Source organism: Anas platyrhynchos, chromosome 1 (genome assembly GCF_047663525.1).
Source record: "Anas platyrhynchos isolate ZD024472 breed Pekin duck chromosome 1, IASCAAS_PekinDuck_T2T, whole genome shotgun sequence".
NCBI classification, from domain to species: domain Eukaryota; kingdom Metazoa; phylum Chordata; class Aves; order Anseriformes; family Anatidae; genus Anas; species Anas platyrhynchos.
Window position 1 is genome coordinate 84,103,495 of NC_092587.1, and position 27,986 is coordinate 84,131,480.

Sequence of the window (27,986 nt, forward strand, 5' to 3'; positions counted from 1 at the left end):
CAAATTAAATGTTTCCTTATGGGTGGTGTAGGAGGTCTCCCCTGTTCCCCAGTGACTTTAACCAGTCAAAGGCATGGCGGGGGGAGCTGAGATGCTCCATGCTTCCTCATTCCTGAGAGTTCACTGCTTGCACTCACCACCCCTTAGCTGAGTTCAGTTATTTAAGCAGGACAGCCTGGAAAATGCATCATGCAAAGGGCAGGAGCTGTGCTGAACACTGCGTGGGTCCTTCAGGCACCTGGAGTTTGTTTTGTCTTCGTAGGTGCGGCGACCATGGCATCCCAAGGCCAGGTCATTTTCTGGAGGTATGGCATTATCTGCGTCTGCTTCGGGATGGAGAGGAGGGAGGGAACTGCATTTTCCAGACTCCTTGACTGCATCACTCTGCTGCCAGGAGCTTTCAAGAGAGGATTTCTTTGCAGCTTGACTATGTACTGCTACTGAAATACCAGAGTATTCACACCGTTGGGTGGGAAAAGATGAGTGCCTGCCCCTTGCTGCACTGAGAGCAGTCCTCCAGCCCTGCCAGCATCCCTTTCTGCCCTGTGTGCAGCAGGTCACTGCAAGCAGCTGGCTCCTTCAAGGCCATTGCCTCCTCGGGCTCATCTTGAACTGCAGAAATGGCCCAGGGAGGGAGGAGACTTACTGGAAGCTTCAGAGGAGCAGTGGGAGGATTTTGTTGACTTCAGAGGGGAAAAAAAAAAAGAACGTGAAGAAAAAATATCACAAAATAGAAATGATGGGCTGAGAAACGTAGAGTTCTGCAATCATTAACTGCTCATGGGAACCCCAAATCCATCCTTTTTGGCTACCCCTCATCCTCACTGCACTGCTCGTGCTGGGAGGGTGAGGGGTTGCAGCAATGTTCCCCAGGTCTCGGGCAGCTTGTGGAGCAGACAGCAGCCTGCTTGCCAGGTTGATATTTGTCCCTGGCTGCTCTCAGGGAAGGCAGCAGCTGGCAAGCAGTCCTGGGTGCTCGGCCACCCAAAGCCAAGAGCTGCAGCCCCCTGGTTATAAACGCAGCCTGGTGGAAACCAGGAGCAGGTGTGACTCCCTCCTCTGTCCCCTGTTCCAGCCCGTCTTCCCCTTCTCCCATCCCTGCTGCTTCATGCAGGAGGGACTTACCCGCATGGTGCAATTCCCTCGAGCTCCTTATCAGCCCTGCCATCGTGGCGTCTGAGGAGATTCAGGCAAGATTTCAGGCAAGATTTCATAAGCAACTGATGCAGGCTCATGGTAAGCAAGGGAGGAGCAGTGCAGTCTTACGCACACCACAGGCTCTCCTGCAGGAAGCTGCCAGATGCGTTGGGAAAGTTGTGTTCTCCTCCCGAGGCTCTGATGCAAAAGGCACTGCTCTCTCTGTGCATGGGGCATCCCAGATTCAGGCAGCTCACGGTTCCCAGACCACCTTGCCTCCACCTCCTGCCCACCAGCAGCTCTGCAGAAACGCGCCGGGTGTGAGGGAGGTGGGCTGCATGGTAACGTTGTCCTTTTTTTTTTTCCCCAAATAGCTTGACCATGGTCATTATCATCCTGGCTGCAGTGATCGCCTTGATCATCGGGTTTGGTGTCTCAGGTATGTGGCTGCTCAGATTTCTTGCTGGTGCCAGGGGCGATGAAATCCTGCCCTGGCATCTCCAACCTCCATCCCAAGCATGGGCTGAGGTGTGGCACCGTGTGGAAGTGCCAGCTACCAGCCTTTAATTAAGGCTTGATTTATAGCGATTGCGTGCAAGGCAATCGAATGAGGATTTCATGCTTGACTTCAGTTCTGACATTCCTTGGCAAAGTATCTCTCCGTGGCATTAAACCACATCCTGGCTCTTGCGTAGCCCTCCTAAAGTACAGAAGAAGGGAAAAGCTACAACACGTACCATTTCAGAAGCCACCTGCAAAGCATTGCTGGTCACACTTGAACCCAGCCTTGCCAGTGCTGTGGTGCTAACTCAGGGCATTGTCCTCTCCAAGAGGACAAGAGCCTGGGAGCTCTTGAATGGTCTAAATAATGTTGAGATTTATGCACACGGGCTGAAGAACGGCGCTTGGCACTCAGAGCTCGGTGAGGAAATCTTTCTTGGCTCTGAATTTCCGAGAAAACTTGTCACAGGCACGCATGAGCCCCATCTGCTTGGGGGCAGCTCTGATTTTTCTCCAGGAAGTGAATTCTTGACCTGTGCTTTCGCAGTAGAATTACAGACAATTTATTCTTTTCTGTTGTGGTTTTGTTATCTTATAAAAGGGGGGGGGTCAGCGTGGAGCAGCCTGCGCTGCTGGAGGTTTGGTGCTGCGTTAGCTGGAATTGCTACCACCCTCCTTTCTCCTCGCAGGAAAGCGCTCCATCAGCGTCACTGCCTTGACGTCCCCGGGGAACATCGGCCAGAGCGGCCTCTTGGGCTGCACCTTTGAGCCCGACATCAGGATGGGCAGCATAGCCATTCGGTGGGCAAAGGCTGGAGTGGCTGGGCTGGTTCACGAGTTTCGAGGGGGGAAGGACCACCTGCAAGAGCAAGACGCGGAATTTCAGGGCCGCACGGCGGTGTTTGCGGAGCAGGTGATGGGTGGAAACGCTTCCCTGGAGCTGAGGGATGTGAAGCTGTCCGACGCCGGCACCTACAGGTGCTCCGTCACCACGTCCCGAGGGAGCGGGGTGGCAGAGCTGCAGTACCAGACGGGAGGTGAGGAAATGCTGCCCAGACATACAGAAAATAAACTCCTGCTGTGAAATGTAGGCTGGCGTGGCCCAGTCTGGCCACTAGAGCAGGTGGCCAGGAGAGGTTGTGGAGTCTTCCTCCTGGAGATCTTCAAAAGCCACCTGGACGTGGCCCTGGACAACCTGCTCTGGGTGGCCCTGCTTGAGCAGATTTTTGGGCCAGATGGCCTGCAGAGGGCCCTGCCAACCTCAGCCCTGCTGTGGTTGTGTGACCTGCCTGAGGTTACTCAGGCGCTGGAGCCGGTGTGAGCAGTGACCACCACGGGGCCCTCCATACCTGTGTAGGACAGGGCTGATGGTGGTCACGAGGATCTCCTCCCTGAGATGCTGGTTTCACCAAACCTCGCCAAAGGAATTGCCCGTGTCTCGGAGGGGGGAAAATCCCAGCTGAAGACTGCTTGTGAGGTTTGGAAACGTTAGTTTTGTGAAGTGCCAAACTCGGTTGTGTGGCTTTACCGTTTCCGTCATCCCATGGCGTGACACAAACTGAAAGCTGACACTATTTTTTTCCCACCTCCACGAAGTCCCAAAGGGCAGGAAGTGCTGCGTGGCTTCGTCGAGCTTTTTGATCGTGTCCCAAACTTCTGAGTGTCCACAGCAGGAAAAATAATTACATGTAAGAGAATAGGATATTTTTTTCCTTTTCCAGAGGTGTTAATGGCCTTACTCTCTCTTTCCACATCCTTGTTTCAGAGAAATATTATTTTAGCACTTTTAGGCATTTGCTTTTTTTCTTACATTTCCCACACGTAGTCTACTGGCTACTTGACCGACTGCAAAAGCCTCTATTTTTAGAATGGGCATTGCCAAATGATTTTCCAAAGATCCAGATTTCAAGCCTGTTAAAGACAGAAGTTAACCTTTTCTTTCTAGACTTAAGTCTCCAGCCAGAACTGCTGCATGGTAAAAATTCTAGCATATTCAGAATCTTTTCCTGTTTTTATAACTTATATATTAAAAAAACAAACAAACACACAAAAAAAAAAAAAACACCACCAACAACAAAAAAGAAACTATCAAAGCAACAAAGTGCCCATATCATAGTTATATGAAATATTACATATTTGCCAGATTGAACCAACCTTAAAAAGTGCACTGACACAGCTGAATTTTCACTTCTGGGTGTTAAATTCTCCTAACACCTCTGGCCTTGGTCATCCCATTCCCTGCTGGCACAGAGCAACGTGCTTCCACTAAGCTCAGCGGTTTCACCTGTTTCTTGTTGCCTCTGGTTCTTTCTAGTGAGCCGGTGGTGAGTTATGCCAGCTACGTGATGCAGACAACATGAGTCTGTTTCCTTTCTCTCCCTGTTTCCCTCCCCCAGCCTTCAGCACCCCAAATGTCCAGGTGGAGAACAGCAGCAGCGGGGACACGCTGCAGTGCGAAGCACCACGGTGGTTCCCTCGACCCACGGTGCACTGGACAGCCTACAGCCATACGGGGAAGTGCCTGCCCCGGGCTGCCAACACCAGCTACGAGCAGAATGCCGAAAACATCACCCTGAAGGTGGTCTCCCTGCTGCATAACATTACTGCTAACGCCACCTACACCTGCGTGATTGAAAACAGCATCGCCAAGGCCACAGGCGACATCAAGGTGACAGGTAGGGTTTAACACCACCCAGAGACCACGTGCATGGCAGGGGGGGAGAAAAATGCATCCGTGTTTGCTGGGGGGGCTCCTGCAGCACTGACTCCCCTGTGTTGGTGAGAGGTTTTGGTAGAGGAAGGGAAGGCAGGGGATCACCGCTTGCTTTCCACTGCTGGATCCCAAATTGTAAAATGTGATCTGGCGGATTGGTCAATATTCCCTTATCCAGACAGGCAGATGCCCAAACCTACTGGATGTGTCCGTAGATTGCATTAAATCTGCCACTAAATCCAGGCACGTCTCTCTCTGGGGTAATGGAACTGGTCTGTGCTTGGTCCTGCTATGCCAGACCTTCTCCATGGTAACAATCGTTCCCTTGGCACTGGGACAGGACGGGCAGGGAACAGAAAGGAAGCATGGACACACTTCACAGGAATGCATTCCTTTGTATCTTAACAAAAGCCAAACAACCCCACTCAACTTCTGACATTTTCTTTGGCCAGTTCAGTTTAGATCACTTTTTTTTTGTGACACACTAGGAGGCTGTTAGTTGGCACTGGTGACAATTTCTCCGACTGCAGCCCACTCCCTGTGTTTAGAAGTCCTTATTCAGAGGAAAGCAAACTTACCAAAAAAGGGCTTAGCTGGAATTTGTGGCATTCCACCAGTTGCAGTCATAGCTGAAGCGTTAATAGTAGCACAACTCAGGATTTAGCAAATGAACTAGATCTTTCCAAACTAGTTCAGGCACGTCTGCACCACACCAGTATCACTAGACCAATCATTTTTCCTGGCATTGGACTCATTTGTTAGTTCGGTTCCTACAAGGAAAAATAAAATATCAGTGCTTCTCTAGAAACATTGGGATAGACTTCACAATGCTATCCGATCACCTTAACAATCAACTACTGCCACTTTCACAGGTATATTAAAAAAAGTAAGTAGTCACTTAGGTAAAATATCCGTGCTTTAACAGCAGGGCATTTATAGAGCAGAATCTGATCCATTAACTATGTGCAAACTGGGATCCTAGACCTTGGTTTGAAAGGGAATGTGCTGGGTTTAAGGACGTTATTCAGTTATTGGTCATCTACTCCAGCCTAAATCTTCAACCTCTTATTTTAAGGCAAACCTGTGTAGGCAACACTTACCAAGAGCATGGATAGGATTTGTAGTGCCGCTCATTAATAAGACTGTCAGACACTTACTACTGGCAATATCATATTGCATACATGACTAAAACATTTGGATTTATATTTCCAAGCTACGTATCTGTGCTCTGTACTGATATTATCAGTCAGATGTCTCAGTCATTCTGAAGAATTAAGTAAATTATATATAAATATAATTATATATTTAAATAATTAAATGTAAGAACACCGTACTGGAGGGAATCCTTTGGATACTTGACTTCAGCTTTGCTACCTCAGGCACATATACCACAGAATCCTAAAAAAAATTAAAATCTATTTTTTTCATCCTCTCCCACTAAGTGGAAAACCATTGAGGCTGCTGTAAAACTGGTATTTGCAATCAGTTTTTAGTATCACAGGATATCCTGAATTGGAAGGGACCCACTAGGATCACCGAGTCCAACTGTTGTCTCCACACAGGAACACCCAAAAATCAAACCATATGTCTGAGAGCGTTGTCCAAACGCTTCTTGAGCTTGGATATCTTTTCCTATTGTACATGGAAAGGGTCATAGCTCTGCTGCAGCGAGGGCTTCATAGCAGCAAATTCCAGCAAAAGAGGCAGGGTCTCTCAGTATTCAGAAAAATGAGGAGGAAGAAATGCACTCAAGTTGCTTTTCTTCCGTGTTCTCCTTTCTGGTAGCCTCTCACTATTCTTCCGCTCCAGATTTCAGCATTACCAGAGGGACCAACTTGCAGCTGGTGAACCTGAATGCAGAGTCAGCGTCCTCCTCCCTTCCAGCCTGTCACTGGATGCTTCTGCTGCCCGCGTTCCTGCTGTCACTGTAAAACAGTTGGAAACGCTGCTGGACACAGGAGGTGAGCTTGGAAAGGGAAACCCATAGGCATAAATGCTTGGTATGACACATGGCAGCTCTTGCTGAGCTCTGTCACAGCAGCAGGCTTAACTCAAGCCTGGCAGAACAGGAGGACGTCTTCCTCCTGCCTACAGCTCAAAGTTAGGTGGGACACGTGGCTTGTCCCCACCATAGGCTCCCTGATGGCTTTTGTCATCGCTTTCTGCAACTCCAGATGTTCTGCTCTTACAGTGTCTACACCATCACTTATTCTTCCCTTCATTTTCCCTTCATAATTCTATGATTTTATTTTCCTTCCCTCATCAACCCTCTCTTTGACCCTAAACATTGACTTCTGGCTTGCTGCTCTGAGCGCTCTCTGAGCCTCAAATACAGTTCATGGCTGCAAGGCCAGGTGCAAAAACAAAAAAAAAAAGCACAGAGCAAATGCCTTCGGTATTGATTAGCATTGAAGCAAACTGGTGATGGAGAGCTACAAAAAAATAGCCATAAAATGATCATCTCTGTCCTTCCATGCAGTCATTACAGCTACCCTGACGCAGAACATGCTTCATGCTTTCCTCCCTCTTGGGGTGAGAAATTTTTAAGACCAGTTCCCAGTTCCAAGAGTATGGAGTGGCACAAAGCGAAGCCAGTTGATTTTTCCTTCGTATTTCTAACTCGTGCCAGCAACAGGATACTTTGGCTTCAGAACAAGACTGTGATAAGGACAGTTGCATAAATAAAGGAAAAACTGTGATCATGGGAACAAGATGTGTTCTCTTGTCTGAAGTAACACAGTGACCAGAGCTCCGATCGTGGACAGAGATAAACAGGAAAAGGGTTACCTGTAACGGGTCTGGGAAATGGCCCTTAAACCCAGAACACTAAAAGCAAGCAAATCAAAGAGCTTTATCTGTCTCATGTTTTGTGATTCCCTGAATATATTAATAAAACTGCAAGCCATCTATTTAATCTCCTCAGAAAACCATAATGAATCTCCTCTTCTGAAAAAGGCATTGTGAATGGCCAAACCCTGATGGATCAGAAAATACCTAACAGGCTAACTGGTGGATTAGAAAACAGCTAACACTGGAGTAAGCGTCAGGTTTTCAACCTCGCAAAGGTAAACAGCCTCTGAAGTCCTTTATTAGGACAGATGATTACATTTGTACCAGGAATTAAAAGAGGAGCAGGAGAGCAGTAATAGTGGGAGCAGACAGATGACTAAAAAAAAACGAGGAGGAAAAGAGGGAGCACAATTTTACTGGAAAGTTCAAGTTCAGAAATAAACCCAGTTATTCAAGACAGTTAAGACTACATGTACAAATTTGCCTCTTTGTTTTTTAAAGTCTCTTGTCTAGCATTTCCTATCTATTGCTGAAGCACCGTCTGTTACTACTTAATTTTACAGGATACTTTCAGTTGCACTTTTTGATCAGATTTTGATCTCTGCATTTTAGGTCCTTACAGTCAGTGTTTTCCTCAGGCTGAGATAAGCTTGTTTTTGTTTGGTTTTGTTTTTCTTGGGGGGGAGAGGGGTGAGCTTCAGCAAAATCTTTTACCGTTTCCCAGAAAGCATCTACAGGAGGTGGGGAAAAAAACAACAACTGTCAGAGCAAAACTTGTGCAGACCTTTGGTTTCAGCTGTTCTGCAGCCTCCTTTAGGATGGAGTCTCAGAACTTTGTTGAACGAACAGAGGCATTGGTCAGGTCACTCGTGCTTTGGTCTGGAAGCGCCCAGCAGGCCTTGAGAGTGAAGACAATTTATACTTGCTCAATAAACCCATCACCTGGAGTTTAATTGTAAGGGAACACACGAAACCCAAAATAGAGTGGCTGTTCACGCATGCACTATGCACTGAGTAAGGTGGGGCAGTAACTGCGTGTAGGATTTACTAACCTGTAGCACAGGATGAAGGATCTGGCTGTTATTTTGCCAAAAACAAGGCAGAACCCTCAGCCATCACTGCAAGCAGGTATTGAGTGCTGATCTCCCTCCTGTGTGTCGTACCAGCTAGGCTGCCGTGCTGCTACAGATACAGGCACCACAGAATCACAGAATTTCTAGGTTAGAAGAGACCTCAAGATCATCGAGTCCAACCTCTGACCTAACACTAACAGTCCCCACTAAACCATATCCCTAAGCTCTACATCTAAACGTCTTTTGAAGACTTCCAGGGATGGTGACTCCACCACTTCCCTGGGCAGCCCGTTCCAGTGCCTAACAACCCTTTCAGTAAAGAAGTTCTTCCTAACATCCAGCCTAAAACTCCCCTGGCGCAACTTAAGCCCATTCCCCCTCGTCCTGTCACCAGGCACGTGGGAGAACAGGCCAACCCCCACCTCACTACAGCCTCCTTTAAGGTACCTGTAGAGAGCGATAAGGTCGCCCCTGAGCCTCCTCTTCTCTAGGCTGAACAAGCCCAGCTCCTTCAGCCGCTCCTCATAGGACTTGTTCTCCAGGCCCCTCACCAGCTTCGTCGCCCTTCTCTGGACCCGCTCAAGCACCTCGATGTCCTTCTTGTAGCGAGGGGCCCAAAACTGAACACAGTACTCGAGGTGCGGCCTCACCAGAGCCGAGTACAGGGGGACGATCACCTCCCAGCCCTGCTGGTCACGCTGTTTCTGATACAAGCCAGGATGCCGTTGGCCTTCTTGGCCACCTGAGCACACTGCTGCCTCATATTCATCCGACTATCAACCATCACTCCCAGGTCCTTCTCTGCCTGGCAGCTCTCCAACCACCTACCACCTACCCTCCAACCACCTACCCTTGCTGTCATCCCCTTCCCAACCAGTGGCAGACAAACCTGTAGCGTGTTGTGAACTCGTACCAGAGCTCACTGCATCCTTCTTGTGACCAGCCCCAGGTAATGTTCAGGCCACTGTTTAAACTGTAAAACAATGCTTGTATAGTGCAGTGATTTAATGCCACCACTTAGTCTCCAAACAGTAATTTGTTCGTTTCCCTTTTCCTCTCGGAGGAAGGCAATCCTTTAAAATAATTTTAATCATTTCAGGCAGGTGAAGGAGAATTTCCCCTGTGGCAACTGCAGTTTCCCATGAAGATAGTGAATGATTTGCAAAAGTCCTGGCTCTGGCTCATAAACCAAGGATCTGCATTCTGCTTCAGTTCCCCATACTTCAGTTTACTCCAAAGTAAAAGAATATCGAAACAGACACTGTTATTTAAACCGCATTTTAATAGCTTTATTTAGTAGATACTACCACATAAAATACACACATTGTGTGCCTTAGGCCCAGAACAATGGCCACCAAGCAAGAGAAACCAAACACCTCTCCCCAAAATGCAGTCCAAAACGGCTGGTGGCAATGGTCCAGAACTCAAGAATTGCGTAAGTCACAGCAGCTTCTTGCTTACACCCTTCATGCTGTGCTCGCCAGCCTGTGCTCCCCCTGGAAAGGGGCAAAGAATAAAGCTCCTAATCCCAGGGGGTGTTTCCATAACTCCCCTCGCACTGGGGGAGATGTTAAGCCGTGGCTCCCTCTTGGCAGTGCCTTGGCATCCTCCCAATCCTCTCTCTGGTCAGATAGCACAAGGATTTTTGTTCCACTTCTTCCACGTTCAGGCACAAGAGGCTCTGTCGAGGTCCCGTCTGTGACACAAACTCCACTTCACCGCTCCGAAAATTTCTCAGCTGCAGGGGAGCTGAAGGGGAAGGACACAACCTGTAACAGCTCAGCGGCTGGCTCCTGCCACATTTCAGCAAACAAATGTAAAAGCTGCTGGGGGAGGGAAGGCCTCGCAGCAGCTGCTTAGCATCTGCTAGACCACAGAGGATGGGAAGATTAATGAATACAGGATTAAAGTATTTAGCCAGCATTCCTGCAGCTTAGAGGAAACAGACGTTTGCACGGTGGATTTGCTGTGAGCGATGAGTGTCTCACAGAGCTGTGGCACTGAGCTTTGTGTCTTTTCTCACCATCAACCTGGCCGTACAGTGTGACAGGCTCAAGAGAACAGCATCCTCTGGTGAGCTCAACAAGCAGCCCCTGGACTCACACCCAAGTGCTAGGTGTTAGCATGAGTGGCTTGAGGAGGACATCCCCTTAATAAAACAACTGCAGAGCTGTGGCATGACGTGCTCAGACGCCGCCACCCCTGAACTCAAAACTCTTCAGCACTGTACATCCTGTGGCCGTGGTGAGGATTTCCAGACCTCCTCTCGACCCTACCTGATGTCCTGACTAAGGCTGAAAGCTGCTTAGTTTGAAAGTTCACCCAGTAACTCTGGCTGGCCAGAACCTCTCCCATCCCAGGGCTGGGAAACTTGCTGTGAAAGTGAGGGCTTTTTTTAGGTATGAGGCAACCCGCAGAAATAAACCTGTTACCTCAGCTCTGGGGAATGGGAGAGTGGAAGGGGGTTGCTAATGAAACATGTTCTCAGCACCACCACATAAACACACACGCCTCTCACTGGCACCTTAGAACAATTACTATCCTGGCTGTTTAACCAACATATTTTCCCGGAACCACACATAAAATGTTAACAGAATAGTTCCAAGTTCCTCACCACAACTGCAAGGCTAATTCAGTGCTATTTTTAAGCTTCTGTGTAAAGTAAAACCAACCGTATACAAAAGTCACTTCATACAACAACGTTATACATTATTTCTGTATTTTTGTAACCATAGCTCTGCTGAGACATCTTTGTCCTATGCTGCAGAGCTCACAATTCCACAGAAATCCTCCAGCGATCCTGTTCTGCGGGCAGTGAAGGCAGTTCTCCTTCCCCAGCATGGTGAGCCGGCTCCTCCCTTCCTTCCCACACCCACCCAGCGTTACAAAAGGCAGCGGTGTTTGCTCACCAGGCTGCAGGATCTTGGAGGGCTTCCTGTCTAGGCTGAAATCCAGCAGGATGGGGCGGCAGATGAGAGGACTCCTGCAAAGGCTCCTTAGGTAGCAAGCGACGGGATCCTCGGGATCCTCGACACACTGAGGAAGGGAAGCGTGAGCTCGGTGAACGCGCTGAGGGAGGCAGGGAGCCACTAGAAGACCCGTGGCAAAGAGGAACCCAGTCCAGCAGAGGCTCAAGCCCCGCACGCTGCAGTCAGTGCCTGAACAAACCACTCACCCCCATCCCAGGAGCTTCCCCATACTGAACAGACACTCTGCCCCTGCTCTGCACGCAGCTCTGCACGGCTTCCCAATCAGGAAGGCTCAAGCCCAGCATCGCCGCCACGTGCTGGTTCCTGCACAGCACCAGGGCCTCGCCCGTCCCGTCCTCCACCAGCACCCTACGGAGACAGCAGGCAGTGAGGGGTGTCACGTCCCAGAAAATGGGTCTCAGCCAGGAGAGAGGAGTGTTTGCTCACAGCTAGGACGTGAGGAATCGCAGCTCTTAGCTGCACTGTCCTGTTTTCAGCCCATCCGTGATCTGCCTGTTCCCTCCCAGCTTGTGTAAATCTTTCCCTCCTGCCCTCCTCTCCCCGGACCCGATCCTTACCGTGCACTGGCTTGCCTCACTCCCGTGTGCGATGGGCAGGGCGGGCTGTGTCGGGTGCACTTCCCCTGAAGGAAGAGTAAAGCCACAGCTATGCACGGGTGGGCACAGGAGAGAAGGGGAATGGCCGCTGGTTCTCTTAATCCCCCTAATTAAGGATGCAAAGGATTAAAGGATTTCACTGAATTTCAAGTGGATGCCTTGGGAAAAGTCCGCATGGGATGAAAAAGCATGCTGCAAGGTGATGAACGCCAAAAGCAGCATACAGGGGAAAAGCAGAGCACTGAAACAGGATTCTCCCCCTGAATGCCCTCACTCTACCCCCACTCCTCGCTGTAAGTCAGAGGCATCCTTCCAATCAGCTGTCATTTTGGTCCCTTCCCAATCTGCACGTCTTTTTCAGACCCCGGAAAGAGAGGTGCTGGAATTGGGATAGGAACTCCTCCCTCCTACATGGTAGCATGGGATGGATGAGTAGAAAGTCTGCAATGTTCCTCCTGGATTATCCCCAGCAGCTTGAATACCTCTTTGAAGATGCTGCTGCACAGCGAGCAAACCCACTGCAGGGATAGGGTCAACACACAGGACAAGTGGCATAAAATCCGCGCCTGGGGCAGGTTTTGGAGGTGAAGTTGCAAGTTGGACAGAAACACTAGTGAGGGGGATGAGGCTTTTCCTGCAGGGCTAGAAGAAAAAGGAACACGACAAATGTGAAACAGAGAAACCTTTAATGGGACACTGAAAGGTGAGAGCAGACCCTAAACTCACCTGGAAGGAAGAACTAGGTGAGAAGCTGGCAGAGAGAGGATGGTGACACAGCTGGAGGCAATGTACGTGCAGTAAACATTGTGGAATCTGAAATATGAGAGGGTAGATGCCAGAAACAGCTCATAGAAAATAAATTGACCAGTTTTTTGAGATGGCTGGTCTGGTCTTAATTGTAACGTGGTAAAAAATCATTTGTAGTGAGGGCTGGGGAGACAGGGAGGCATGCACAAGGGATAAGGAAAGCCCAAACCAGAGGAGAAATGGTTTCAAAGACAGTAAACGGGAGGTCAGATCCAGACCAGGACCAGATCAGGGACCTAAAGACAGCGGTACCTGGAGATTTTGCGCTCCAAGTTCTGGAAGAGGATCTTGGCTCCAGGAAGCAAACCCCACAGATGCTGCGTATAGGTCGCAGCGATGTAAACGTCCAGCACAGCCGGGGAGCCTGAAGCAACGGAGATGCTGAGCTTCACGCTGTGATCGCTGCCTAGCAGACTCCCTGAGGAGGCAGAGAACAAAACACATCATGAGCTCACGCACAGGCAGCTTAGTCGGTCACTGAGCTGAACCTATTTTCTCTCTCGTCGCAGTGAGGCTACTGTTCCATCTGACACATTTCCCAGGCAGAGGATTCCCACAGCCACCACGCACGCTGTGCAGTTTCCCCTCTGACATACAGTGGGACACTTCCCCCTGCCCTCAGATACACAGTTAGCCAAGTGCAATGGGTCTCTGAAACAGAAAAAAGCAAGAAACAATCCATTACCTGACAAGGCTGTCATGAAATCTTACCTTTCTCCTTGAGGAGGCTGAGAGTCACAGAAGGCTTCTCATTCTTAGGAGAGGCACACAAGATCCTCTCCACTATCTCACCAGAGAAAGAAACCAGGGAACCTCTGAAACTGAGAGCAGACCAGAATCATAGCATTTCCGTCTCGCCTGAAGACAAAGGCAGAGGAAAAAGTCCCGACCAAGATTGCAACAACAAAGGTCGGTCGGGGTTAAGTGCAGTGCTGTTACTTCAGCCCAGCTTCAGGGGAACTCGCCCTTGAGCACCTGAACGACTGGATACAGGGCAGCTTGCTGCAGCCTACCCCACCCAGGGACAAAAGGCCCCCCAGAACTTGCTTTCTGCTTTTTCAGGTAAAGAAATAACAGAAAAGGGGAGAGAAATGACAGCTTTCCTTCCTGCTTCACTCCTGATTATTTCTCTTAGAGGAGGAAGTCAAGCAAAGAAAAACTCAGCTAACCATAGCACACTGGTAAAGGTTTTGGGGTGTGTGCGTATCACCCCAGATTAAACGTGCTTTGAAAAGGAAAGCTTCCAACCTCATTATTTATTTGAGCCCGTTGCATTAAAAATAAACAAAAGGAAACAAAAACCCTCCCACATTTTCCCTGCTGCACCTGTTTCCACTTCTGACAGGAATTTAGCATGGATCTTTGGCACCTACTCCACACCAGCAGCAGTGCAAGCTTTTTCTGGACACCATTTTGCAGCCACGTAGCCTGCAATCCCTTTAGCTTTGATGAACAGGACAGAGTCAGCCTGGGCTACTTGCACATAGGAGTGTTTCTAACCAATACTTGTCGGGCAGATAATTTGTTAGTCATTAATTATTCATTTATTAATGTTGTGGTGTCTCCAGCAAAGACAAAAATTGACCCATTCCATAAGGCACAGCCACATCTAGCACAGGGCAGACCAACAAACCTGGTGCTCAGTATTTCAGGAATGGAGGCAATTTTCTGGTCCATGCCCGTCAGCATCACCTTGGCTGCCAGCTGGAATTGGGAGAGAAAGCGACTCAGATGGGTTGCAGTTTATCACAGCCAGAGCAGTCAAGAAACTCTGCATGCTTTGAGGTACTTTACATCAAACTGATGCTTCCTCCCCAGATTAATTCTGAGGCAGGCAAATACAAAGCCCAGCGGTAGCCCCTGATGGAGCTTAGAGCAGAAGGATCTTATTGATGAGATATTCTACACTGCTAAATCTCTGAGCCACTTCTGGAGAGACCCACAAGTCACCCATGAAGGCCCAGGGCAGTAAGGCAGCGCGTACCTGGCGCTCGGCGGGGCTGGAGAGCCATGTCTCGTGCTGTAAGTGCCAGGTGTCTTGGACAGGCAGGCATAAGGGGCAAGATGACCTGCCCCAAAACTCTGCTGGCACAGCTGGAAATCTGAGCTTGTCAAACACTTCCAAGTCCTGAGGGAAGAGTGGTAAGGCAACGAAGATGACTATCAAGGGAAGAAGGTGAAAGCTACACAGAAAAGAGATGAACAATGGTTTAAAGAAAGAAAAACAACCACCACTGAACTCAAAGCTCTGATAGTTTGAACTAAACACAGAACTGAGGCAGCTCCTTGGCAAGCCAGATGGGAATTCCAAGCCTAGAACAGAGAAGTCAGAGGGTGACTAAGCTCGTCTCCCACATGCAATTTAGCAAAAACTCTCCAACAGGAAGCAGCAAGACAACCTCCCCCCTTACCGAGCAGCGGGGCACGATGAAACGATACAGCCCATCCAGGTGCAGGAACGGAAACCATCGCAGCGACTTCCCCATGAAGAGCAGCAGCGCCTGGAGGGAGACGGGGAGAGAGAAAGGGAAAAGATGGTGAGAGATGCTAGGAAAAAGGTAGGAAATGGAAAGTAGAGCAGAAAGGGAACAAGCCCAGCCGAGAGTGTCTTGGTTGAGTAGAAGGAACTCCCTTGGAGCAGCACAAGGAAGTTACCTGTATAAATACACAGCTGTACCCAAGACAAAACACTCTCCCATTGTTTAGAAATCTAGAGCTTTAAATTATCACATATCCAGCTCCCAGCCATATCAAAACACCCCCAAAGCCTTCTCCCGCCTCACTTCTTGCTGTTTCACACCCTCTTCTCCATCACAGCTGATCTCCTCCAGAGCTGGTAGATTCCCAATCTCTCTGGGGTGGTTCCACAGCAGAGGTCTGCCCAGCCACAAAACCGTGGCTTGAAAACTGTTCTGTAGCTCATGTCCTTCTCCACCTCCTTCTCTGGGTAGTTGGTAGTTGCGCAACATCAGACCCTCTTTCTGGGTCACCAAGAATAGCTGAGATACACAGCTGGTTCTTCCAGTGCTGCTCGGGCCCTTCTGACACCTCTCTTCTCTGTCAGGATCCGGTTTGGGATCTTCCAATTTCAGTATTTTTGCCTCTGGGGTTTCCAGCTCAGATGCTGAGGTGCCATTATTCCTTTTCCTCAAAGAGGTGCTGTTTTCACCCCTGCGTTCTTTCTGGATTTGTCCTTCCGCAGCACGGAGAACCTGAATGTCCTCGAAGTAGAACTGCACGTAGACACTGAAATGACAAATGGGAGCAATGAAATACCTGCTCCCCACAGGTGGCTGCCTAAAACAAACACCAATCTGGCAAAAACACTTCTGGGGAGTGCTCAGCAGGTATTCAGAAAGAGCAGCACGAGAGGATGAACCAGAGGGCAGCTACCAGGCCGGACGTATTTTGAACAAAATGGAAATGGTGGATTTGTTGCTGATAAAAACCTCCTTTCCTGTAAGTAGCAAAGGATGGTTGCTTTGGCACTGAAATACTATGCTGATAAGCAGCTCTACCATGACCCAAAACAGGTGTGGAACTGCAAAGTAATGGTTTTACCAGGGCACTGAATAGAGGGACCCACCTGCTTTTTTTCTCGCGCACGTACTCTGGATTTGCCAGCTGCTCCCAGGAGGGAAAATCACTCTGAATGAATCTTTCCACGACAAGCTGATAGTTCTCCACCTGCAAGAGCGATCCTGCAAAGAAAACAGAGAAAGGAGCTGAGCTAATGAAAAGGGAAGACAAAAACAGCAAGCTCAGTTTCCTCATTTACAGTCACGAGGCCCGGCAGTGACAAGTTCAGCATCTCCACACCAAGTCTTCTCTTCCTTGTTTTGTAACCGGATGGCAGAACAGCAGAAGCCCAGCACCCTGCAGTTTGGCTCTGCGGGACATACCTACGAGAGCTGTATTGGCAAAGGGGCTCCCATCCCTGTGGGATATCACACAGGGAAGGCTGCTGCTGTTGTCCTGCAGCTGGAGCAAACTGCTCCTGGAGGAGACTCTCAGCACACCTTGCACTATCTGCAACACAAAAGAAGATAAATCAGAGCATGCACAGCAGCAGCCCAAACCCAGCCTGTGCTCAACACAACACGGCTGAGAAAAGCAGCCTCATTCCCTAGCAAGAGGAACAGGGGAAAGGACAGCAGATGTAAGGAGAACTGGGAAATCTTGGGGCACAGATGATAAAGGGAACTAGGCACTTACTGCTCGGGGCTGGAAACTTCCTGCCCAGAGCGTGCAGTAGGACCAGGCCAGCCTGCGATTCAGCTCCTGGGTGCCCATGTGTTGTGCCTCCACGGGGGAGAGCAGCTGTGAGGGACAGAAACCTTCCCAGCTCTTCTCTTCTGCCAAACCACGCAGTGCTGACAGAGATGGGATCTGGCACGGGGGATCCAGGGTCGAATACTAAGAGAATAGGAAAAAAAAAGATAAGTAGTAATAATAATAATGATAAGAGCAGAGTTTCTTCCCATCAGATAAACAGAAAACAGCTCACAGAGCATTTACCTTCCTCAGTGGACATTGGTGTGTTTTTGCTAGGATTTCATTACAGATATCTCTTGTTTCCTCTCTGCCGGCTACCACAGCCTGCAGAAGGGGGGCAAGGAATTTCTCTGCAGCTCCGGGGTTTTGGTGTGCTGAGCTACGCAACAGTTGCTGGTGCCCAAAGAAACAAGAAAACCTGAAAAAAAAAAAAACGCATTAGTAGTCCTCACTTTTCAGTGGGTTTTGCATGTAAGTCAGGGATTCTGTCTGCTTGTTACAAGTAAATGTGCGGACAAGAATTAAGGAAAGTGCAAAAAGAAGGCAAAGTGATTGAAAAAGGAACATTTAAGGGTGATGCACATTGAAGCCAGGTGAGCAGACAAGGAACAGGAAGAGATACAGAAATGGACAGACCGGCAAAACCTCAGAAGTCAAGCGGACGAAAAACCCGCATGAAGATAACCTCCCTCTAAGTCACACAAATGGACCTCTACGCAGTCTGCCTAAGCTTGATAATGATTACTCATGGTAGGCATACTTGGTTTTCTTTTACAGGATGCAAAAGTCACAAGACAGAACAAAACAACCACAGATTGCTCTTGTTCTGATATTTTCCTTGCGCTGGGTTCCTTTCAGAAGCCTACCTCACCACTTTGAACACCTGAAAGTGATGGCACTTCCAGTCAAAACAAAGTCTTAACAACAGAAGGTGAAATCAAGTCAAGAGAGAGAGTAACTAACTCACTGCAACAACTTTCAGGCAGTAGCAGAACTTAGCAGTGACATTTGAAGCAAGAGGCAAAGCTAATGAAAACTAAAACTTAAGCTAGCATCATTCCCGGAGCAAAACCAAAGCTGTTTTATTGGAAAGTGTGGTGAAAAATCACAATGCCAGTAAAAGAGAGGAAGACAGAGCATTCTACAAACTGCTATTTGTCTGGGTGATCAACCCTAACTATTCCAGAACAAACTGCTGCTGTGAGGAACTAGGACGTGAGAGTCTTTATATCGTCTGTGATTGGGTTCTAGCAGTTCCCAGCTCCAGCCTCAGTGCCCACGCTCATTTACCAAGCAAACCAAGTTGGAAGGTGCACGTCCCTACAGTGCCTCTGTGCTTCAGAGCAAGGCTGTGTAGGTGGGACTCGGTCAGCACGTGCTCTGCAGCACTGCAGCTTCCAGAGAGCAGTGGGCTTACTGCACGTGACCTGAAAAAAAGTCTGTCATTTCCTCAGAAGAGCAACTGTAAGGTACAAGCAACCGGCCTTGATGTGAAACCTAATAAATGGTTGGCTTAGGCCAGTTAACCAGAAGCAATTGGTGCTGCCATCAGTCTTCAAGCACACAAATTTTGCAAACGTGTGGTTTCTATGATGCCCAGGTAGCTCAGACAGCACATTTGCACAATGCCTGACTTGACAACTACGCTCACCTCTCCTCAAACGTCTCCAGGAGGATGACCAGCCAGAGATAGCAGGGCATGTCGAGATTATAGCGGAAGAGCAGCTGTAAGTAGAGGTTTCCTGAAGTGGCCGGCGGCTGGTAAGGGGTGCTGAGCCTTGAGAAACTCTTCAGCGTGACGGTGCTGTTCAGGCAAGCGCCGAGTACAATGGAAGGAGAGGACACCACAGGCTTCTGTATGAGGTGGACGTCAATGAGCTGAGAGACAGACATCACAATTTAAGATAGGAAATGAGCAGTCTGCCACGAAGCCATCACCCCACCCCAAATCCTTTGTTACTCTGCTAGATTGTCCATAAACCCAATGGACCTGAAGGACCCGCCCCTGCTGAGGCAGAAATCAGATAATTATCATTTCATCTCAGACGGCCAAGCCTGGTAAGTAAAATCCCTGATTTTATTTCAGCTACTTGCTGAAAAACTTCTGATATGCCTGCAGTCTTCTGTTGACCCACACTTTTGTAAGCCATTCCACCAGGCAAGGTTTTGGTAGCCAGGCGAGAAGAGACCAGAAGTTGCCCCAAGTCAGGTAAAAGCCATTTCCAGCCGGGTCCAAAAGCCCATGGGTCCCACATGGAGCAGATCTCCACGCTGCAGCCCCCCCATGGGTGGAGAAGCCCCCAGTGGAGCAGGTGGATGTGGCCTGGAGGAGGCTGCAGCCCGCAGGATTAGGTTTTCTGACAGGAGCTGCAGCCCGTGGGTAGGACCCGCGCTAGAGCAGTCTGGGAAGAAGGGGAGGTGATGGGAAGGTGGTTTGAGTTTGTTTCTCGCTTTCTTAAACTATTTTTAATCAGCAATAAATGGACTTTCCCCAGTTTGAGTCTGTTCTGCCCGTGACGGTAATTGGCAAGTGATCTCCCTGTCCTTATCTCAACTCAAGAGCTTTTTCCCCCCATTTTATTTTCTTCTCCTGCCTGGCTGAGGAGGAGGAGCAATAGAGCAGCTCGGTTGACAGCTGGCCAAGATCAACCCACCAGACCTCACAACTTTACCTCCACGCATGCCCCTGGCCGCAGTCCACGCGCAGAGTTCAACAACTGCTGGTAAGCGAGGCACAAGCAGACTTTGTTATCGAGTTCATAGAGACCAGCTTGGGCATTGAGTACTTTGGTGATGGTTCCCTAAATAAAAAGCAAACAGAAAGTTACAATTCGGGAATGTATCCCAGAGTATAAGAGACTCACAGGCCTGAGTGATAGGGAAATAAATGCATGATGACAATGAGATCTTGCAGGCCAGGAGCTGAAGCCCTGATGCATAAGTGGGAGCTAATGCTACAAATCCTTACCACGTATGAGATCATCTTGGACTTTTTGGTTGATCCTAGCCTCTCCTCTTCAACTCTCAGTTCTATGGAATCACTGAGCTGCTCTGTGGTCCCAAGGGAAGCAGGCACAGAGGATTCTCCTTGCCAAGCACTGTCCAATGACTGCTCCTTTACGTGCTCCGCAGAGTAAGGCAGAAGGCAGGAAGAAACACCAGTGACAAACATCCTTTGCCCGGATTTCTTCAGGCCGGACATACTCAGGCCTGTTATTGTGTACCTGTGACCCAACTGGAGAGTATGGTGCCATGCCAGCTGGCTGGGCGTCTAGAGCAGAGAAAGAGAAAGTGGCATCAGCATCTCCTGCATGGGAAACATATTATTATTGCCAACCCCACCTAAAAAATCTCTTCTTTTGAGAGGATCACGTCACACTCTTACTAAAAGGGTGATATCTGCAAGATGCTCAAGGGCAGAAGGGAGGAGGGTTGTACCTCTGCAGGGCATAGCAAGAGACTGTGGTACGTGGACTATTGTAGGCTGCATGGAGTAAGACAAGAAGTGTCACTAGTAAAAGGACACGTAAGTCAAACTGAGAAGTCAAGGGCAAGCTTCAAAGAATGGATTGACCAACAGGTACACAAGTAAAAAAAACTGTGGGCAAACTCCAAGGGCTTACCTGCACCATCACAGGGACACTAACAGCTGAGGTGAAGCACTTCAGAAAGAGGAAGAAGAATGTCTTCCGGTGAATACAAAGGAGAGGGCTGCGCCTGGCCAGTTCACCTGCCACGTTGAGCTTTGGCCTCTTCTTACATGGAATCCTAGAGGACGATTGAGGAAGCACAGGAAATCAGAAATGGAAGAACTCGAAGCATCTCAAAACCAAATTACACCAACGCATAGCATGCACCTTCTGGCCATAAAGGATCTAACAAAGTCATGCGGGCCATTTCTCAGAGAGGTTTTCAAAACGACACGTGGCTACAAAATGCTTACTCTAAATTTTCATATACTAAATCCCTTTGACATTTTTAAAGTCCTTAATACTTGAAGACAGCAGGATCATGTTGAAAAGATTCATGTTCCAAGACGAGCCAGATTACAAAAAGCCTTACCACAAACAAGAAGCCAATTATAGGTTGAAAGGGGAAAAAAGAAAGTCACAAGCAATTCTGCAGCAGAAAACAGAACTCGGTTTCATAGATCCATGCAATATGAAACTCTGAAGTTCCTAAGCCTATAAACAAAAGCGGCCTGAAAGCAACATCAGTCTTATTGACAAACTTGTCAGACTAAAAGAGCAGCAAAACTGAAAGCAGATGAGAGGAGAAAAGGGTGACATATATTTAGTCATTTCATGGTTTCATTTCAGAAAATGAAGGAAAAAGAAAACATACCAACAAACATTTTTCTTTTAAAGAAACAAATACTTACCATTTTCACTTAAACACCTACTGAACTTCAAAATAACCATTCCACTTACCCTGAACAAAGAAAATGTTGATTCTTAGACAAAGAATATTATGTAATTTAATAACTTTTAAAAAATAAATGCCAGGACCTCAAACGTACAAGTCCCAAGAACAATATTTGATGAACTTTATTAACATTTTTAAGGAAGGAACATGGAAAAGTGGTCAGATATCAGGGACCAGTAGAGAAGCTTGAAGTTAACCAAAGTCTAATAGCATACACACTGAAACATGAAGTTTTCTTGTTTGAAGTTGTTGAGCTGAAACAAACACTTATGCTCAAATAAGTTGTTCATAAGCAGAGAAAGACAATTAAACCAGAAGAACCTAAAGCAACCTCACTAGTCCATTTTTAGTGTTGCATCTAGATAAAACATTATCTAGCACAACCTGAAGTGATGAACCCGAGTAAGACTTGCAATTCCTTTGGCTACTTTTTCCCCTGTCAGAGAAGGGGAAGAGCATCCCTGGTCATAGGCTTGCCAGGCTGGTGAAGAGGGCTTCAAACTGGAGTTGCCAGGGGAGGGGAACCTCACTCCATCCCGCTCCTCCCAGTCTGACACCAGTGTCAGTGATAGTGGTTGTAGTTTAGGGTCCTGAGGGCAGTGAGGAGGGAGCACAGCAAGCTCATTACCTTGGGCTTTGGGAGAGCAGATTTTGGTTTCTTTAGGGATCTGCTTGGTTGAGTACCATTGGACAAAGCCCTGGAGGGAAGAGGGGCCCAAGAAACCTGGTTAATATTCAAGGAGCTTCTCCTCCAAACTCAGGAGTGATGCATCCCGACAAAGAAGAAGTCAGGCAAAAACGGCAGGAGACCTGCATAGATGAACAAGGAGCTCTGGCCAAACTCAAACAGAAAAAGGAGGCCTAAAGAGGGTGGAAGCAAGGCCAGGTAGCCTGGGAGGGATACAGAGAAATCATCCAAACAGCCAGAGATCGGGTTAGGAAAGCTAAAGCCCTATTAAACTTGGTTAGGGACGTCAAGGGCAACAAGAAAGGCTTCTGTAGGTACACTGGTGATAAAAGGAAGATTTGGGAAATTGTGGGCCCTCTGGAAGGAAACGGGAGACCTGGTCACCTGGATACAGAGAGGGCTGAAGTACTCAATAGGGGAAGAGCAATGGACATCATCTACCTGGACTTGTGCAAAGCATTTGACACTATGCCCCACGATATCCTTGTCTCTAAACTGGAGAGACGTGGATTTGATGGATTTGATGGATGGAGCACTCGGTGGGTAAGGAATTGGCTGGGTGGTCGTGCTCAGACGGTTGTGGACAACAGCTCGATGGCCAAGTGGAGATCAGGAACGAGCGGTGTTCCTCTGGGGTCAGTATTGGGACTGGCGCTGTTTAATCTTTGTCAGTGACATGGACAGTGGGACTGACTGTACCCTCAGCAGGTTTGCCAGTGACAGCAAGCTGAGTGGTGTGGTCGACACGCTGGAGGGAAGGGATCCCATCCAGAGGGACCTAAACAGGCCTGGGAGGTGGGCCTGGGCAAACCTCATCAAGTTCAAGAAGGCCAAGTGCAAGGTCCTGCACCTTGGCTGAAGCAATCCCAAGCACAAATACAGAGTGGGCGATGAATGAATCGAGAGAAGCTCTGAGGAGAAAGACCTGGGGGTGTCGGTGGATTAGAAGCTCAACATGAGCCAGCAATATGCGCTTGCAGCCCCAAAAGCCAGCTGTATCCTGGGCTGCATCAAAAGCAGCGTGGCCAGCAGGGCGAGGGAGGTGATTTTCCTCCTCTGCTCTGCTCTTGTGAAACCCCACCTGGAGCCCTGCGTTCAGCTCTGGGTCCCCCAGCACAAGAAGGATGTGGGGCTGTTACAAGTCCAGCGGGCAACAAGGGTGATCAAAGGGCTGGAGCAGCTCTCCTATGAAGACAGGCTGGGGGAGTTGCGGTATTCACTCAGAGGGTGGTGAGGCACTGGAACAGGTTGCCCAGAGAAGCTGTAGATGTCCCAGCCCTGGAAGTGTTCAAAGTTGGATGGAGCTTGGAGCAACCTGGTCTAGTGTAAAGTGTCCCAGCGCATGGCCGGGGGGTTGGAACTGCATGGTGTTTAAGGTCCCTTCCAGCCCAAACCATTCTATGAATTTCACACTGTAAGTATCATCTCCACTGAAGAGAACAGCTAACTCTTAGTATCAGACATCTAACTGGCACCTTTATCTCAGCAATCGGATAAGAACTTGACCAGTGGTATATACCAATTTCATATTTGAAAGTAATTCTGGATTCTAATGATACTTTTGTTTCACTGTAAGTAAAAAAAAAAAAAAAAAAAAGGAAAAAAAATGTGCTAAGCAAAGTAGTGAACTTTAGCCTCAGCAAGAGTTCTTTTGAGTGATCATTTTGTTCTCATGCTTTTTCTGTAGTAGATAAACTGTAATTATTTCCTGATGTATTTTGACTACTTTGCCAAAATACAGAAAAAAAATAATCAAGTAAACTCCTGAAAAATAGCTTGTGGATGAAAAGTGGCTTTATTCCATAACGTTTACTCCCATCACTTACCATCCTGCTCCCACCTGTGTTGCAGGAGCATAACGTGGCCCTTCCTAAGCCAAGCACTCTCCGTGATACCTGCCAAACCAGAGCAGCAGCACCACGTCGCCAATGACCGCGCCAGGCATTTACCTGGAGGCAAGCAGTGGCTCAGCCGACGCCGGGTAGATGACTGCAGTGCTCTCAGGTACTTTCTTCGGGAGGAGATTTACCGGTATGGGATCCAAGAGGATTTCTAAGTACCCTGCTGCACCCTGGTCTGCCTGAGGTACGTATGCCCAGCTTGGGAAGAGGAACAGGGTCTCCAACCACTCGAGTTCAAAATGCAGGAGCTAAGGCAAAAGACAGAGAAACAAAACCTTGAGATGAATTACAGTGTTTTTCTCAGCATTGCTTACTAATTTGCCGTTACAGACATCATAAACTCTTACTCTACCACTGGGCTTCATTACTAAACGAGAGCAGTGTTTTCTACCCACTTCCCTGTCTTGCACAGAGAACTTCTGGCCTTCCAGATGCAAATCTGGTGAAGATTTGCTGAGCTCTACAACGAGCATTTCCTGAATGATATCATTCCCTCCGCGAGGCTTTGTTATTTCCAGGCTATTTTTCTAAAATTCTCGCTTGCCCTCCTTTCCCATGTTTTGCGTTAGAAGTTGATACCAACACAACTAATTCACTTTGGGCTATTCTTCACTTCCCTGGCAGGTACAACAACCTGCTGCTCTTTCATCGCCATTCTAGGGGTTACCTAGTATTTAGACTCCCCGTTCTATGACCTTTAAGAGGCTTTTTGTGTGACACCACTGTCACACAAGTTATTACTTCCTCAAAGTATGTCATCAGTGCATCACTGAACAACCACTACAGTTCTCCAGAAAGTTATTTTCTTCACCACTGGCTGAAATTCAACAAAACCAGGATTCTACGATCTCCATGTCTCCCAGGCCACCTCGTGCCGTTCAAAGCTTAACAGAACTGTACATCAGGCTCACTCATCTCTTTCTCCAGGCCACTTTATTCAATATTTGCTCTCCTGGCAATGACAAATTTGACATGTTCCATCCTCTCCTCAGGATGTGAGCTTGCTGCTTTCATGTCTGTTACATAGTCGTGATATTTTTCTCACTACAGACCCTGGCAAAGCATTTGAAGCCTGTGGAGCTTTGAGACAGAGCCCCAGAAGCAGAAATAGCCACAGAATCCCTCCGACAAACAACATACCTCACAAGGAATTATCCCAGTATTGTCCTTCACATATAGGCAACCATCTACCAACTTCTCTTTGTCCTCCTGCCTTCCATCTGTTAAATAGCCAACCAAGATCAGGTAAGCCCTCGGCAAAGAGCTGTGCGTGGGTAAAGCACCTTTTCCTTGATGAGCCCATTCTTTAAATTCTTTAGTGCTCCAGGTCAGGTGGCTGCAGCATGGCATGCACTGCTGACTCTTAAGGTCAGAGATGGAGATGAAACTGGAAAAAAATGAAAAGGAAGAACATAAAAGCATGAACTCAGCCTGCAAAGTTTAGGGATTACAGTGATCTTTGGAGTGGACAAAGCTTGGCCAAGTCAGAAGAGCCTAAGCCATTGGCAGGGTTTGATGATACCATACGGCACGAATCAACCCATTCACTGGCATTTATCAAGGATCTCCCTCAGCTCAGCCAACAGGTCTGTTCTGCCCAAGTATCCCCTCCGAAAACAGACACCCTTTGCTGCTACAGACACCCAAGTAGGCAGAAGACCTGGAAAATGTAATAACTGAGAGCTGACAAAAGGGAACGTTTTCAGTTTTTTTTAGTAACATGGGGGGGGGAGGTGGGAGAGAGAAGAGTTATTAAAGACATTTTTAGCTTAAATGGGAGACTGATAAAAGCCCAACAACTGCTCAAGACAGCTTACATGTCAGTAATGAACATAAGTAAACAGCAATTAATTCCATCATTTAGTGTGAAAAGGGCTGAACTGTAGACAAAGCAAGGCTGAACAACTTCTAGATGAAGACTGTGCCAGTTTTGGAACAGATTTGCTCCTGTGGATAACTTAAACAATACAAAGTGGTGAGATAAGTCAGTAATCTTAGGCTGTATCTTCACCTGTAAGAACACAGCCAAGTGAGCCCTGAATCTTTCCATCCACATTCTGAGCCTTGGCAGAGCATGAGAAGGAAGAGCAACACTGACATCAACCACAGTTGAGGCTCTCCCCATCTGAGCATCTATCATGCTTGGACTGACCACAGTACCGAATATGGCAGAACAAAATAGCATCCTCACTGGACTGTAAGCTGGCTGGCTGTGCTAGAGAATTAACAAAAGTCCTCTGTCCATGCTAACAGCAATACTGTAAGAGTTATTACTATTACCAGTCTCTGGCTAGTGATTTGGTACTTGTTTCCACTGAGGCTGGCTGACAATTTCAGGTTGTGAAACTGCAGCTGTATTCGCAACACCCACTTCTTCAGGAGCAGGAGATAACCGCATTCAGAGAATATGAATTCGAAAAATTTCACTTGGTAAGTCAGGTATCAATAGTTCAAAGCCAGAAACTAGTCTAGACGAGTGATGGGTCTGTGTAAGCTATAAATAGTACTTGTATAAAAAATTAATCAGAAGAGATAAACACATGCAGGTACTTGTGTATTTGGCACCTCAACTGGAAAAGGATGAGCTGAAAAGGATATAAGCAAACTGCTGCATCCTCAGAGATACAGCAAAATTGGGATTTATATTGATGTCTATGATCTACAAGCAGAACACAGGGTTGTTCCTGTTTTCATTACACGTGCTGATTGTTTTTTGGAGAAATTAAAACTACAGGAGTACGCTGGATCCTGGTTATCACATACTGGTAACTACCAAACCCTCTTCTGGTGCTTCCAAGATCGAAGGTTGACTGTGGACACCATACGCTTACAAACAGCCCAGTAGCCTCACATACAAGCCAGGGGCTTTAACAAACCTTCCCCCACCATGAGCTGGAGATGGCAGAAATAGATCCAGGTGATCCAGACCATCCAATGTGGACCCTTCTCAGCAAGCTGCATGCTTTTCATGACAGTAAAAATACAAAAGGCTTCTACCCACTAAAACAAGGAGGTAGTCTATCCTAGATTCCTGCTTCACAAACCTCAGCGGGCTAGCACCGATGGGTGCCAGTGCAGCCCTGCGGGATCCAGCTGTGCATCGTCCCGCTCTCAGCACCATGCCCCACTTGGCTTCCACACCCTCCCCACCGCAGACTAGCGGAGCCAGCGCTTCGTCATACCCACAAGAGCAATCGGGGGCAGGTGGAAGCCAAGAGGACGCGTGCGGTTACCCGTCTGCAACAACAGCCCTCCCACCCCCGGCATCCGGGGCAGGCAGCGCAGCGCTGCTTTGGCTGCTGCTGCTGCTGCTGGAGGTGCTGGTGATGCTCCTGCTGGTCATGGTGGTGATGCTGGTGGTGCTGGTGGGGGTGATGCTGGTGGTGGTGATGCTGGCGGTGATGCTGCTGGTGGTGGTGGTGATGCTGCTGATGGTGATGGTCCTGCTGGTGGTGGTGGTGGTGCTGATGGTGCTGGTGGTGCTGGTGGTACTGGTGATGCTGGTGGTGCTGGTGATGCTGGTGGTGGTGTTGGTCCTGCTGCTGGTCTCAGTGGTGGTACTGGTGTTGCTGCACCCCCAGCCCAGCTCCACGCCCCCCGGCTGCACCCGGAGCCTGCTGTGTGGGTGTCTCCACCTCATACCCGACCTCCTCCCGCCCCCTGTCCCCTGTCCCTTGTCCCCTGTCCCCGTCTCGTCACCTGTATCCGAGCGGCAGCACCCCGCGCCCCGCTCCCCTCAGGCACCCCAGCACCGCGGCCAGCTCTGGTGATGGCGGCGGCTCCGCTCCGCCCGACCCCTGTCGGCTTGGCAGCGCTCGGCGGGCGAAGTCCTCGGCAGCCTGCAGCCAGCGGAGCTCCTGCGGAGAAGCAGACACACGGGGCTTCAGCATGGCGGGGCCGGGGGACCCGGGGGGACCCGAGGGACCCGGGGGGACCCGAAGAAACCCGGGGCTCCCTCACCGCCGCGCTGGGCTCCGCCATGATGGCGGCCGGGCTCGGCACCACGGCAACGGGGCGGCGGCGGGAAGCGCGCGGGGCCCGCCGGGACCCCCCCCCCCCCTTGTTCGCCTCAGCCCCGTGTGTGGAGGAT

The 27,986-nt window shown here is 48.8% G+C and overlaps 2 protein-coding genes and 1 long non-coding RNA gene across 6 annotated transcripts; 1 reads left to right on the forward strand and 2 right to left on the reverse strand.

Moving 5' to 3' along the window:
- Window positions 1-181: 181 nt before the first annotated feature.
- On the forward strand, window positions 182-23,931 carry VTCN1 (V-set domain containing T cell activation inhibitor 1). 3 transcript variants are annotated; one of them, XM_072043813.1, is made up of 6 exons: window positions 182-305; window positions 1,512-1,576; window positions 2,328-2,675; window positions 4,035-4,313; window positions 6,161-6,312; window positions 23,847-23,931. In XM_072043813.1, the coding sequence occupies exons 1-5, from the start codon at window positions 190-192 to the stop codon at window positions 6,280-6,282; spliced, it is 930 nt and encodes a 309-aa protein (XP_071899914.1). In that variant the 5' UTR covers window positions 182-189; the 3' UTR covers window positions 6,283-6,312; window positions 23,847-23,931. The 3 variants fall into 3 exon arrangements, with proteins under 3 accessions (XP_071899914.1, XP_012950733.4, XP_005015033.5); XM_013095279.5 differs by lacking the exon at window positions 23,847-23,931 and adding an exon at window positions 9,314-9,432; XM_005014976.6 differs by lacking the exon at window positions 23,847-23,931 and adding an exon at window positions 6,831-7,631.
- LOC140003483 (uncharacterized) lies at window positions 301-4,821 on the reverse strand. Its single transcript, XR_011812253.1, has 3 exons — window positions 4,552-4,821; window positions 1,126-2,497; window positions 301-683 (listed from the first exon to the last, which is right to left on the reverse strand). It is a non-coding gene; the product is annotated as an uncharacterized lncRNA (long non-coding RNA).
- On the reverse strand, window positions 9,477-27,968 carry CTC1 (CST telomere replication complex component 1). 2 transcript variants are annotated; one of them, XM_027449665.3, is made up of 24 exons: window positions 27,857-27,966; window positions 27,596-27,753; window positions 25,037-25,283; window positions 23,945-24,144; window positions 20,506-20,650; window positions 19,851-20,153; window positions 19,555-19,683; window positions 18,534-18,760; window positions 17,126-17,300; window positions 16,823-17,023; window positions 16,510-16,636; window positions 16,194-16,308; window positions 15,391-15,853; window positions 15,019-15,108; window positions 14,592-14,735; window positions 14,241-14,311; window positions 13,319-13,428; window positions 12,860-13,025; window positions 12,527-12,613; window positions 12,283-12,442; window positions 11,762-11,826; window positions 11,390-11,552; window positions 11,124-11,250; window positions 9,477-9,963 (listed from the first exon to the last, which is right to left on the reverse strand). In XM_027449665.3, the coding sequence occupies exons 1-24, from the start codon at window positions 27,875-27,877 to the stop codon at window positions 9,785-9,787; spliced, it is 3,873 nt and encodes a 1,290-aa protein (XP_027305466.3). In that variant the 5' UTR covers window positions 27,878-27,966; the 3' UTR covers window positions 9,477-9,784. The 2 variants fall into 2 exon arrangements, with proteins under 2 accessions (XP_027305466.3, XP_071899896.1); XM_072043795.1 differs by lacking the exons at window positions 9,477-9,963; window positions 11,124-11,250; window positions 11,390-11,552 and having other exon boundaries at window positions 11,772-11,906; window positions 27,857-27,968.
- Between the last annotated feature and the right edge of the window lie 18 nt (window positions 27,969-27,986).

Excerpts from the sequence above, each read along its gene's own strand:
- VTCN1 (XM_072043813.1), top strand. The coding sequence starts at position 190 with ATGCAAAGGGCAGGAGCTGTGCTGAACACTGCGTGGGTCCTTCAGGCA. Across the intron at positions 306-1,511 it reads GGCCAGGTCATTTTCTGGAG|CTTGACCATGGTCATTATCA; the intron begins GTATGGCATTAT and ends TTCCCCAAATAG. Across the intron at positions 1,577-2,327 it reads CATCGGGTTTGGTGTCTCAG|GAAAGCGCTCCATCAGCGTC; the intron begins GTATGTGGCTGC and ends TTCTCCTCGCAG.
- CTC1 (XM_027449665.3), bottom strand. The coding sequence starts at position 27,877 with ATGGCGGAGCCCAGCGCGGCG. Across the intron at positions 17,024-17,125 it reads ACCAATGTCCACTGAGGAAG|TATTCGACCCTGGATCCCCC; the intron begins GTAAATGCTCTG and ends CTATTCTCTTAG. Across the intron at positions 11,251-11,389 it reads GGGAAGCTCCTGGGATGGGG|TGTGTCGAGGATCCCGAGGA; the intron begins GTGAGTGGTTTG and ends TCCCTTCCTCAG.